General features: G+C 35.8%; 1 protein-coding gene across 1 annotated transcript in view; it reads right to left on the bottom strand.

The window, feature by feature from the left end:
* Positions 1 to 14,457, bottom strand: part of LOC138695372 (fatty acid synthase-like) — a 137,335-nt gene that overhangs the window by 119,991 nt on the left and 2,887 nt on the right. Inside the window, exons 3-6 of the mRNA XM_069819790.1 lie at positions 9,831 to 10,157; positions 4,797 to 4,997; positions 3,264 to 3,502; positions 1,148 to 1,378 (exon numbers count right to left, since the gene is read on the bottom strand). Coding sequence (XP_069675891.1) covers positions 1,148 to 1,378; positions 3,264 to 3,502; positions 4,797 to 4,997; positions 9,831 to 10,157 — 998 coding nt within the window. The remainder of the gene's footprint in view (positions 1 to 1,147; positions 1,379 to 3,263; positions 3,503 to 4,796; positions 4,998 to 9,830; positions 10,158 to 14,457) is intronic.

Raw genomic sequence — 14,457 nt, 5'->3', positions numbered from 1 at the left:
GCATGGTCGTTCGTCAGTGTCACCAACTGTTTTCGCGTAAATCGATGTGCATGAATCCACTGTACTAAATAAAACGCGAAATTCTACTTCCACATCTACATCTTCATCTTCTAATTCCATGTTAATCTTCTCATTGTATCTAAAGAAAATGACACTCCTTCATAACAATTTTTAATTTAATTAATGTATTAATCAGGTTATTTATAATTATATTATAAAATGTTTAAATTAAATTATGATTTCAGCAGATCATGAAAACGTATTTCTGTTATAATAACAAGGGAAAAGCGCAGTACATGTAATTAACATTGTTAAACCTGTATTTCGATTTTCTCAATTGGCATTACTGAATAACATTGAATTTATTTATTGTAGTAATCGTTATTCATCTATTTCGAATTCACAATGTCTGAATAGGTTAAGTATTCGTAAATATACAATTATGAATTAACATTTTGTGAGCGAATTTTAGGGATATATTATTTTCATTTTTATTTTATTCACGAAATAGTCGCAATAAATGTCACTTGAGGTCTGAGATTTCCCAAATAAATCCACTCACTTCGTTCGTGGATTTATCGGCTAATCTGAGACCTCTTGTGACATTACTACAGATAAACGCCTAAGAAAAATATAATTTTGTACTTAAAAATCGAAAAAAATTTTGTACGAAGCAACTAAAGAATTCACAACACATTTTTAGCTTCAGAATACTAACCAATTAAAGAAAGTATGCTCTTATTTTGAATAGTTCATTCTCTATTTGTTATATTCTTTTACCCTTAAAACTGAAGAAAAGAGGTATTTTTAACAACTTCAAATTAGTGTAACTCTGAAAATATTGAAAATAGAACCTATGTTTATTTGACAGTTTTTGCTCACAAAGTGTTCAGAAATAATCTCCTAAGTGGCGGTAACTCCTCGTGAATCACCCTGTATAATGCAGCAGATGGATGTACCAGTCTAGTATATACAGTCACGAAGCTCAATACGTAGTAAATATGCATCCATAGATAGTTGCTAACCACTAGGATCGCTACTATCGCCTCATTACAGGCAATGCGAAATAGTACCTGCACAGTCTATTGTTCCTAGTACTCTCAACAACTCAAGCTTCGTGACTGTATGTACTAGACTATGGACGTACCTCGAGCTGTCCTTGTTTTAGCGCATCCACAGCCTCGTTGGGGTTGTTGTAATGCAGGTTAGGCGGGATGCAGCCCGTCTCCATGGCAATCAGCACCTTTGCAAGGCCGCACAATCCCGACACCGGCTCCGTGTGGCCCATGTTGGACTTGACGCATCCGATGCGCAGTGGCGTGTCTCTGTCTTGGCAGAACACACGGGACACGGCTTCGAGTTCCGTCGCGTCCCATGACTGAAAACACGAGATTCTGTGACATCTGCTGGGTGATTGCAGCCTCAGACAAATATTACTGGACTTCAGCCAAAACATTTCAAGTTTAAATGTAAAATAAATATGTACAGTAGTGGCAAAAAAACCGGACCGACCCTCGTAGCTGATTTCAGAGCCTTGTTCACTCCAGAGCACGATAGACTGGCAACTAAGACTTTCGTGGTTCGAATCCTGCCTGGGAAGGAAACTTGTTTTGTTCCTTATTCAAATTTATTCCCAATACTTTTCGATTGCAGCGCTATTTTACTACTTAATTAACTAATTATTCCCAGAACATGAATTTTACCAGCAATCGAAAAGAATATTCATACAAGTATTATTGTCGGACCATCGTATCTACTGTATGCCCCTTCAGCGCTGTCGTTGTTCTTGGAAAAGTTAACGCCTCTACTCACACCATTCCACCCGTTTCTCTCCCACTACGTCAAACACCAGGCCACGAACCTTGCTGAATAGGGATGTTGCCAAACTTCCGTCAAACAGTGTCATATCTCTTGAATATTGCTTATAATACTGCAAGGTTAATTATTACTTATTCATAATTTAATTTAAGTAGGTCTAATGACGCTGATTGACTTATGCAAAATGCTATTACTTGCTTAATAATATTTCTTTCGCCACTCCGTGCTACAGTATTCATGTTGAGTTGACAACACTGGACTGCAAGTGCAAATAAACTGTCCCGCAAGAAGGCTCAAAATTGTGAGTAGTGGGGGACAGAAATAGAGAGGGGTAGAAAAGAGAGAAATAGGAATACAGGGGGAGAAATGAATTGCCGAGGCTGAAAAGGAATTAAGGTTCAGTTCGCATATCTTACGGGGGCACAGATCCGATGGTAGGACTATACAATAGGTTCGTTCCAACAGCAGTCCGTAACCATCGTGAGCATGCGCAGTACAGAAAAAGCGTTCCAACACAATCCGAACCAGTCCTGAATCGGAAACATGTACTGCAGTCGGGCGTTCCAACAAGCTTTTGACACGGGTTCGGAACGGTCAGAAATAGTCAGCGGATTGAGGCATGTACGGAAGAGTATGCAAGATGCGCATGCGCATAAGCTCACCAACGTCTCCTGGATACTGAAGAAAGACTGATCGACTGTTCACATCAATGAGGTTAAAGATGAAAAGTGACAGTGCAGACAAACAATAAAACTAGAGATTTAATTTAAAGTTTCGCCAAAAAGAAAGGGAATGGAAATTATTTGGGTATTGAAACAGTTAATTACAATTTCAACATGCAGCTTTGATTAAAAATATAATAAATAACTTACATACATTAATAATTAAAAAATGAACTATTTTTAGAATTATCGGAATTCTTGCCTTCCATATTTTTTGTCATATTTTTATAGAAAATGATCGAAATTCTATTTTCTGCAATTAGAATTAGCTGCGAAACGATAAAAATTAAGCATCCCGTTCTTAGCAAAGATGATCACAGTTACAGCATCTCTGGATTTAGTACATAACGATCCGCAAAAGCGTTCCAACAGTGTCCAGTCCAGTTTCAATCCCATAGCAGATGCTCAACTAGCGCATGCGCATAAGATAGTACAGGAACCGTACATGAACTGATCCATGAACCGCTTGTTGGAACGAACCTAATAGTATTGTGAAATCTTTGTTATTGTATGTAATTTTTGCTTGCAATAAAAATCTTGTAATCTTGTAAAAAAAAAGAACAAACTGAAATGGGAATTAGGTTTCACCCTTAGGGTATTAAGTAAATCCGGAATATAATCACAGAAGTTTCTGCAAGTAAAAGAGTGTACTTTTTTTAGCGATCCATTCATTCCGCAACTGACTGGACGCACTGACTCATTGTAACTGGCAGACTCACTGACCCTGATGCCGTGGGCGCTGGCCTCCAGGTACTCCACGGTCCGCGGGTCGTGGCCGCTCTCCGCGTAGAACTCCCTGAGCAGCTGCTCCTGCATGGGCAGGCTGGGCTCTCTGGCGAACTCGTTGCGGAAGCCCTCGAAGCTGCAGCGCATGTGTTCGATGGTGGCGTAGACCCGATGTGCCTCCGATGCCCACTGCAGGTACATCACCACCACGGCCTCGCTGCGGGCGAAGCCGTTCGCTGCACAACACACAAGCTGTCAGCATCAGGTTGCCACATATCGGAGTATTATTCGCAGGCCAAGATTATATTTTGTGAAATTTACCGTCTGTCAACAAATGATGAAACGATAGAAGCCATCCGAAGGCACTTGTTCAGAGTCCAAAGAAATCAGTCCGTAAATGTGCCTGACAATTAGGACTTCCGAAAATAACAGTTCATACAGCTTCAAAGAAACGTCTTCATCTGACTCCTTATAAACTACAATTGTTACATACTCGTACATTCCATACAGATGATTATCACAGAAGGTTTGAGTTTGCTGTGGATATGCTTAATGGGTCACAGATTCAAATTTTATCAGCCACAAATTTCTTTAGACATCCATCTTTTAGGTATAATTAATTGTAACAATAAAAATGATTGCATTTATTCCATTGTTACCGTCTTTATTTCCTTCAGTGCCTCAAACTTATCAGACGGAAAACTTTGAGAGTTTTCTTTTCATCTAGCACCAAACTCTAAACTGGCCACGGCTTAACGAACGTAGAAATTCTCTTGTTCTCCTTTTCCAAGTCCTTCACACCTCTACACCTACCTACCTTGCCTCCCGTTTCAGTTACCTGTCATCATATCATAATCTCTTCACACGCACGCAAAATAGCCGCATACTAGCCATACCAACACATAAGACATCATCGTATTCATCATCATACACAATCTCGCTCTCGCGCTTGTGGAATACCCTACCCAGTGACATCAGAGACTGTCGGAATTTAGTAGCGTTCAAAAGCAAGCTTATTAAGCATTTTCGTACTGCGTAGAGTAGATTTAATTGTTACTTAATCAATAAAAGAAATGCTTCTCTCTTCTTAACTTTTATAATAAACTGTCTAGCTTTTATTAATCAGTTAATCTTTTAGTAATTTGATTTTTATTGTATTTGTAAATATTAATTGTAATTATAATTGTAATTGTATTCTTAATATTGTAGTTCTAATCCCTTGGTAGAGGGGAAGAGAAGACCTGATGGCCTTATCTCTACCAGGTTAAATAAATAAATAAATAAATAAATAAATAGATAAATAAGTAAATAAGTAAGTAAATAAATAAATAAATATTACATTTCTATCTCTCTTTCTCCAAAAAACATAATCCCCTGAAATCCCACCATGATCTTTGGGACACGGTGTATATAAATAGTCGATTTGAAAGACAGTTTTACCAACATTAGAGAGATAGAATAAAATAAGTGTTTGTAAATAATTGCGTATTGCATTTGTTTTAAGATGAAGAACCAATGCAATGGCGTTACCGTCATTGTCGAAGCATCTGCACTTTCCTTCAGGACTGAGCACGCCCAAGCGAGAGAACTGCAAGGACACGTAGGGGTGTAGGCATAGGTTGGCCGCTCCCACAATGGCGGAGTCGCAGGTGCCATCTTGTAGTGCTCTGTACGCATGCTCCAGAGCGCTCAATCCTGAGGAGCAGCCCGTGTCCATCAAGTAACTGGGACCTGAAAAGCACAACGCATTCTGGTCAAACTGTTCATATGGATGAAAGGATATGAAATGAGGACTCCAATGTACCAGAACAATGAACAAATTTTGTAACTCGTCTTATAATTCCCGCTATCCCCATTTTGTTTCTGTCCAACAATGATCATTTTGACAGATTTTATAAAACAAAATTAAGATGACAGAAAAGAAAGAAGTACTGGATAATCTAGGATACATCCCAATAACAGAATCATATTTTATTGAGAGAGTGTCTCCATTTCGCACAAGATTACTCCGATTATACAGAAATATAATAAAGAAGCTGGTAAATTATATTAGGTATTAATTCTGTTACTAAGAAATGTTTATTTATACCTAATATTCGTTACGTTGTAGGTTAAATTCAACAATTCGAATACAAACAAAAGAAGCAAGAACCAACAGGAAAGTGCAATTACAACCCAATATATCCCTGTAATGCGGTGAAATCTGTAAAATCAAGACAATAATAAGCACTGGAAAGCCTTCGGAAGAATATGGGATCCCTTTCATGAAAAAATTAGCTATCAGAAGATATTTTCGCTAGTGTAAAATACCCCACTGAGAAAAGAGCAAGATATTTCAATGACAGAGTGGATACAAAAATAAGAGGGAACAGTTATGAGATGAACTTTCTCCGGAAGAAAGTGGAAGAGGGTGATATTATTTTTTATATTGCCTGATACTGAAAATTCTGCCTTCTACGGGCAGATATTTCGAAAGGTGGTGCAACAAATTTTGCCACGTGGGAAATATATATTGTTTAATATTTAAGACTACGATATTGAATAAGTTAAACAAGACAGAGAAATTTCAAGATCAACAATGCGTCATTTATTATCTTGTTATAATTATATTTTGTCATAAATATTGAAATATTCTTTAAATACTTTTTTAAGACTTTAATTAGTGATCGTTTCGCCACATTTAGTTATATGCATTCGATTTTAAATGATAAAATATTGGGTGACAGGATTCACCCCTGCTATTGAGGTGACAACAATAAAAAAATATAGACAGGGTTTCCCATTTATCTTGTGCACCTATTATAACTATTTTTTTTATAGGTATTGGAATTTTTGTTTTTGAGCGTTATGTTAGAACGAGGGGCTAATATGAGTGTGGAGATTTGGTGCATGTAACTACATTATGGGACAAGATATACGTGACGTCATCAATTTTTCAAATAGCACTACATACTTTAATCGTGTTACATTGATTACACACATTAAGACGAGTTCAGAAATGTATCACAATGTCACCTTCCTAATCAATAACAACAAAAGGAAACAAAAACGTACTTTCAACGTGATAATGTTATGCTTTTAGAATCACAGAAGATGTTCCAAATGGTGACCATTCATATTAATGCACATTCGAAGGCGTTCCCCGAAAGACCGTATGACTGCCCGGCATGTTGCTGGCTGGATGGACACACAAGCCTGTCGAATGCGTTGCTGCATGTCGTCTGATGTTGTCAGAATGTTCTGGTACACACTGTCCTTTACAGTTCCCCACAGGAAGAAGTCGAGTGGCGACAGGTCTGGAGAACGTGCAGGCCACTGTACGTGGATTGTGGCGTCGACAGTTGTGATTTGTTTACATATTAAGACAGCAACACACAACACACGAACGACGAGTACGGACGTCATTCGTCTTTCGTTTTGTGTAAGTTAATGCAGAAGATGAATGAGGCACCACAACAAACGGGACATTCTGATGGCATTTATTTTGCATTTTGTTGTTGTTATTGATTGGGAAGGTGACATTGTGATACATTTTTGAACTCGTCTTAATGTGTGTAATCAATGATTAAAGTATGTAGTGCTATTTGAAAAATTGATGACGTCACGTGTATCTTATACCATAATGTAGTTACATGCACCAAATCTCTACACTCATGTTAGCCCCTCGTTCTAACATAACTCTCAAAAACAAAAATTCCAATACCTATCTAAATAAAAAAGTTATAATAGATGCACAAGATAAATGGGACACTCTGTATATACTCGTACATAAAATGAAGCTAAAATAATAATCCATAAGGAATAATGTTATAGACTAGTTATGCACTTACGTGTTTTCGTGTTCTGCATATATGATTGTGTAACACATTGAATTAATCTTAACTGATAATGTTTGATTGAAGTACAAATTTTAGTAATCCATAAGGAATAATGTTTTAGCATAATTAATGAACTTACGTGCCTTCTTGTTTAAAAATATTGTATTATATAGCTCATTGTATTCATTCTAAATAATATTGTTTTTAAGAAAGATTCAAGCATGTATGTAATGGGACATGCTGTTAAATAAATGAATTAAAAAAAAAAAGCTAGAACAATGGAGGGTATAGGCCTATATATTCGGGAGACAGGATGTCATACATGAGCCTTGTTGTCAGCATCTCGGAGCACAATACCACATTACACATTGGACAGTTTTTGGGCTCATGTTCGGTGCCCGTGGCACGATCCCACGAAAAACTTTAAATCAACTTAAACAATTTAAAATTTCTGATGCAACAATTGATGCCATAGGATCTCATGTGTTAAAATCATCCTTAGCTATAATTAGTAATCATTTTTACCCAAGTAACTTTTATTGTAAATGATTTCCTATGTTTTCTTATCATTTATCTTACTATTTTTTTTCTTTCAAATTGTCACATAATTGTTTGTGCGAGATCGTGCGTATTTGCTTGCTTCCCGCACAAAACCAATACAAAACCAGTAAGTGTGAAATTCCACATTCAGTATTCCCAACCTAACACACATAACAATTTCCCTTTTCTTACCGCTTAAGCGCGACATTCATTTTACTGCTTTAGGCTTTTAACATATTATTTTTAGAGACGTTTAACATAGTAATAATTATAAATTGGAAACTTACCACTGCAATTTCACCTAATTTGCAATGTTAATTATTGCTTTTAAATATTTGCAAAAATTAAGTAAATTCTACTACTCCACAAAAGTTACTGCATTTGTTATGCAAGTAACATTAAGGAAGCCGTGAAAAAATCAACAAGATTCCAGATGCCGATGTTATTACTGCAATATGTTATATAAATAATATTGTTAAAATATTAAAATGAAAAATAAATCATTACATAACCTTACCGTTTATTTTAAGTTCGCATTTATAGACTGGGGGAAAAAAAAGACAGACGTATATCACGGCCTGCTGGAATATAGTAAACACAACAAACATTTTATAGCAACAATTTGAAGATAGATATTTTTGTTTTTAAAAGTTGCCGTCATTGAACAGAAACCAAGACGGAGATTTCATTGCAACTAATTAGAAATTCCTCTTTCAGGTATGTAATAAACGATCTTCGCACAAAATAATGTACGATACACGAGCGGTATGTTTGTTTTCATGTTCTCGGAAATTAAAAAAGCTCAACTACGTTTCGCTTTTTCAATCTTTTCCTCGAACATGAAAACATCAACATACCGCTCTTGTAACGCATATTACAATTTTAATCATTGTCCATTGTGAATTGATTAGTAGGCCTATCTATAGAACCCTTATTTAGGGCGGCTTTTTTTTTTTTTTTTTTGGAAAAAAATTATAAGTTTATAAAATTAGATCGGAGCTTTGCTAGAACCTGAGCTTATACAGGGACATCATTTTATTTTTACTTCAATTTTTATTGTACCTGCGTTTCTGAATGTACTTGACCCCCACCCCTTTCACTAATGTCCTTGCTAACGTCAGTCACACAAACTTAAGGCTGCTGTTGCTAGCAGTGAGTACAGTGTGTTTCAGAAATATGTTGCATTTTCTATAGAAGAAAGTGCTTATATTACTGAAGTTTATTTTTACACAGGTATCGTGTGTAGCATAACTGAATTTATCTGTGTGGACTGAGCACAAGTGAAGATTAGAGTTACCGAAAGTACGGTACCCTATAATATGGTACGGTACTTAACAGCATTATTTAAACAAGAGTTTTGTTTTACTGTTTGTAGGTATGAAGGACGATGATGGAAACTGGAATTGCAATATAACCGAATGTGAATAACAGTTTTTTTTCACAATTTCCTGATTATATTATTACGGAGTATTTTCGTAGAAATGTCACTAATCTGGTAGATACATTTAGAGCAACAGAGTGTACAGAAAGGAAGAAAAGTGTAAGATGGCCAACAAAGGTCAATGTTCTGAAATTTGTGGGGCAAATCATAGATTTATACCTATCGTAATCCAAAGTATTTCAACAAATGGTTTTATTAACTGTGACAGAAGATGCTGTAGAAGATGCTAGAGAAAGGATGTAGCGAGATCCTAATAAGTCGGTCAAGAAGTTAGCTGTAGAAATTGGGGTTTCTTACGGAAGTGGTCACAAAATTCTCAGGAATAAATTAGGTTAGTAATATGCTGAATAAAGTAGACATTACATAATGAATATAGCCGCCTGAAGAGTTGAGTTTGTGAAAAAAAAATACTATTCTACTGTTTTTTGATAAAATACTGTAAAAGTAATGATCAAACTGAAAATCGTAATACTGTATTTCCCTGTAACATAAATGGATACACTACTTTTCTCTCCTCCTATAGCTAGTAAAATGATTTGTTTACGTATTGCACTAGTAACACCAAACTCCTGTAATGGAAGGGGGCAACAGTGTTTTCGAGTATAGCCCGGTTAATGTTAAAAATGTCGGTAAAAATAAAGTGATGTCCCTGTATGATTAATAGGCTAGCCCTACTTAGAAAAATGAACATTTTGATAGGATTCACCACGTGTTATGGTGGACGCTTCGTAATTTAAGCACATTCAACCCGTAGTGGCGACTGACCGTGGGTGCCCAGCCAGTAGGAGATGCGGTTGGCGAACATGGCGCGGCTGCAGCCGGTGAGGCCCATGCCGTTGGCCTGCAGCTTGTCGTAGAACCAGGTCTTCTCCGACTCCGAGATGGCGGCGGCCACGAACACGCCCACGTTCCTGCCGCGCAGCTGCCGGGGGTTGACGCCAGCGTCCGCCACGGCCTCGTAGGCGCGCTCCAGCAGGTTGCGGCACATGGGGTCCATGGCCTGGCCCTGCTTGGACGTCACCCCGAAGAAGGAGGCGTCGAAGTGGCGCAGGTCGCACAGCTTGCCCGTCCGCTGGGGGACCTCCGGGTGCTCTGCAAGGCAGAAATGAACACGTGTACCTTCAGAACCACACGTCCTCCTTTTTAGGCCTTTGTCCGAAGTTCGGGCGGGTTTTTTTTTTTTAAATCAAGAAATATTCTTCTTTTCGTAACTTGTATGCCTCATAATTTGAAATTATCTGATTTGACGCCTTTTCAAGTAATTTGACTATAGATAGCAGCAGCATCGACGAAATATACTCTTTGCCAACAATCTGACTTCCATACTTACTTACTTACTGGCTTTTAAGGAACCCGGAGGTTCATTGCCGCCCTCACATAAGCCCGCCATCGGTCCCTATCCTGAGCAAGATTAATCCAGTCTCTACCATCATATCCCACCTCCCTCAAATCCATTTTAATATTATCCTCCCATCTACGTCTCGGCCTTCCCAAAGGTCTTTTTCCCTCCGGCCTCCCAACTAACACTCTATATGCATTTTGGATTCGCCCATACGTGCTACATGCCCTGCCCATCTCAAACGTCTGGATTTAATGTTCCTAATTATGTCAGGTGAAGAATGCAATGCGTGCAGTTCTGTGTTGTGTAACTTTCTCCATTCTCCTGTAACTCCATCCCTCTTAGCCCCAAATATTTTTCTAAGCACCTTATTTTCAAACACCCTTAACCTATGTTCCTCTCTCAAAGTGAGAGTCCAAGTTTCACAACCATACAGAACAACCGGTAATATAATTGTTTTATAAATCCTAACTTTCAGATTGTTTGACAGCAGACTGGATGACAAAAGCTTCTCAACCGAATAATAACAGGCATTTCCCATATTTATTCTGTGTTTAATTTCCTCCCGAGTATCATTTATATTTGTTACTGTTGCTCCAAGAAATCTGACTTCCATAATAATAATAATAATAATAATAATAATAATAATAATAATAATAATAATAATAATAATAATAATAATAATAATAATAATAATAATAATAATAACAATAATAATGTTTTATTTTCGCTGGCAGACTTAAGGCCATAAGGCCTTCTCTTCCACTCAACCAGCCTTAATCAATACAATACATATTTAAATTACGAATATTTACACTACACTTAAAAGGTTCTCCAGCATTATTCTTCAGTTAAGTTTTAACGACTAGTACACTACATATTTATTTAAATTTAGATAAACCTATAAGGTAAAGTAGTAACTTAATTTATGAGCTAATTTAATTCAATCAATTACAATTAATTTGAGATTTGAGATAGCTAGTATAATGATGAAAATTAATTTAATATTAGCTTACTAGAACTATGTTACAGGGAGAAAAAATATATATAAATCTAAAATATATTTCTATAATAAGAATATTAATGTAATTGCCATTAGAGGTTTTGTAAATCTATTTAGAGAAAGTAAAGCGATCGGTTTGGAAGTAAATCCCGAAAAGACAAAGTATATGATTATGTCTCGTGACCAGAATATTGTACGAAATGGAAATATAAAAATTGGAGATTTATCCTTCGAAGGGGTAGAAAAATTCAAATATCTTAGAGCAACAGTAACAAATATAAATGACACTCGGGAGAAAATAATATGGGAAATGCGTGTTATTATTAGGTTGAGAAGCTCTTATCATCCAGTCTGCTGTCCAAAAATCTGAAAGTTAGAATTTATAAAACAATTATATTACCGGTTCTTCTGTGTATGGTTGTGAAACTTGGACTCTCACTCTGAGAGAGGAACATAGGTTAAGGGTGTTTGAGAATAAGGTGCTTAGGAAAATATTTGGTGCTAAGAGGGATGAAGTTACAGGAGAATGGAGAAAGTTACACAGCACAGAACTGCCCGCATTGTATTCTTCACCTGACATAATTAGGAACTTAAAATCCAGACGTTTGAGATGGGCAGGGCATGTAGCACGTATGGGCGAATCCAGAAATGCATATAGAGTGTTAGTTGGGGGACCGGAGGGAAAAAGACCTTTAGGGAGGCCGAGACGTAGATGGGAGGATAATATTAAAATGTATTTGAGGGAGGTGGGATATGATGATAGAGACTGGATTAATCTTGCACAGGATAGGGACCGATGGCGGGCTTATGTGAGGGCGGCAATGAACCTTCGGGTTCCTTAAAAGCCATTTGTAAGTAAGTATTTAGAGAAATTAATGATAATAATAAGAATGGACATATGTTAGTTTCATTACGTGTAATAAATATTAATCAGCAATTAATTTGTTAAGTAAGAATTCCATACACATGTAGCTAATTGTTAAATCATTATTATTAAGTTTTATCATATTATTTTGTAATAAAATAGATATTAACATACTTTTAACCTCTGTGTTCTTTTTTTTATCGCTGTGAATCTGGTCACCCTAGACAGGACAGGTAGGGGTGTGATACAGTATAAGACAGAGAGACAGTGAGAATGTCTGAGAAGCGACAGGAAGAAAGACAACAGGAAATTAAAGAACCGAAAGTAAGAATGTAAGGATGTAACGAAAAAATGAAAAAAGGAAAACATGAGAAAACATAAGGAGCAAAAATGATATAAGGAAACCAAAAAAATAAAGTAAGGAAATAAGAAAGACGAAAGGAAGAAAATAAGGATATACCGGTAAGAAAAACGAAAGAAAGAAAATAAAGATAGGAGAAAAATGAAAGAAGGGAAATAAAGATAGGAGAAAAATGAAAGAAGGGAAATAAGGACATAAGAATAACGGAAAGAAAATAAGGACATAAGAATAAAGAAGGGAAGAAAATAAGGACATAAGAAAAACGGAAGGAAGAAAATAAGGATGTAAGAAAAAGGAAAGAAAGTAAAATAGAAGAAAAACGAAAGAAGGAAAATAAGGATATAAGAATAACGAAGGGAAGAAAATAAGGATATAAGAAAAACGAAAGGAAGAAAATAAAGATAGGAGAAAAACGAAAGAAGGAAAATAAGAATATAAAAAAAACGAAAAGAAGAAAATACAGACATAAGAAAAACGGAAGAAAGAAAATAAGAACATAAGAAAAACGGAAGGAAGAAAATAAGGATATAAGAAAAACGAAAGGAAAAAATAAGGATATACCGGTAAGAAAAACGAAAGAAAGAAAATAAGGATAGGAGAAAAACGAAAGAAGGAAAATAATAAAAGAAAAACGAAAGAAAATAAGGATATAAGAAAAACGAGAGAAAATAAAAATAGGAGAAAAACGAAAGAGGGAAAATAAGGATATAAGAAAAACGGAAAGAAAATAAGAATGTAAGAAAAACGAAAGGAAGAAAATAAGGATGTAAGAAAAACGAAAGAAGGAAAATAAAGATAGAAGAAAAACGAAAGAAGGAAAATAAGGACATGAGAATGTCGAAGGGAAGAAAATAAGGACATAAGAAAAACGGAAGGAAGAAAATAAGGATATAAGAAAAAGGAAAGAAAGAAAATGAAAATAGAAGAAAAACGAAAGAAGGAAAATAAGAACATAAGAATAACGAAGGGAAGAAAATAAGGATATAAGAAAAACAAAATGAAGAAAATAAAGATAGAGGAAAAACGAAAGAAATAAAATAAAAATAGGAGAAAAACGAAAGTAGAAAAATAAAGATATAAGAAAAACGAAAAGAAAATAAAGTGATAAGAAAAACGGAAGGAAGAAAATAAGTACATAGGAATCGGAGAGAAATAAATTAATGACCTAAGGAGAGCGAAAGGAGGAGGAAATTAACGTAAAGCTTTCACTTAGCAACCACAAAATATTATATTCTCCTGTTTTTCAATTGCCAAACGCCACTAATTTCTAAACACTGCCAACTGATTAAGTTATGAAGATTAACAATATGTAATGTAGTAGATTGTTACGTTGTACGTAACTTTGTATATTTGACACTGTCTATTGCCTGTATAGAGCTTAATAACAACAAAGATATTACATTACATTATTTCTTCATTGTTTTATACAAATGTTTAAATCTTATGTCTTATACACAGAAAAACATATGATATTGGAAACGCATTTTCTGAATCTGTTACGCATATAATATATAATGATGACATTGTGCTCCTTAATTTATGGATGCCCTACTTTAAGTCAGGTTCAGTTCAAGGCCTGCCGTTGCGTACACATCGTCGTGGGAAGCGATTGTGCACATCCTGTTAATTGAGTAGCCTGTATGAGGTCACTGAAAAGTCATTTTAAACTTTAAAACGTTTTAGATATTAAAATGTTTCAGGTAGAAAAAAAAACCATCAGTGTGTTGGGTAAAGAAATGGGTTACTAGTTTATTACATTTTGCATTTCCATAGTTAGCAGTCTGTTGAATGAAACATTAATGATTTTATCAGTACTGCTACAGG

The sequence above is a fragment of the Periplaneta americana genome, chromosome 2 (assembly GCF_040183065.1).
Source record: "Periplaneta americana isolate PAMFEO1 chromosome 2, P.americana_PAMFEO1_priV1, whole genome shotgun sequence".
NCBI classification, from domain to species: domain Eukaryota; kingdom Metazoa; phylum Arthropoda; class Insecta; order Blattodea; family Blattidae; genus Periplaneta; species Periplaneta americana.
This window is presented reverse-complemented; position numbering and strand designations above follow the sequence as displayed.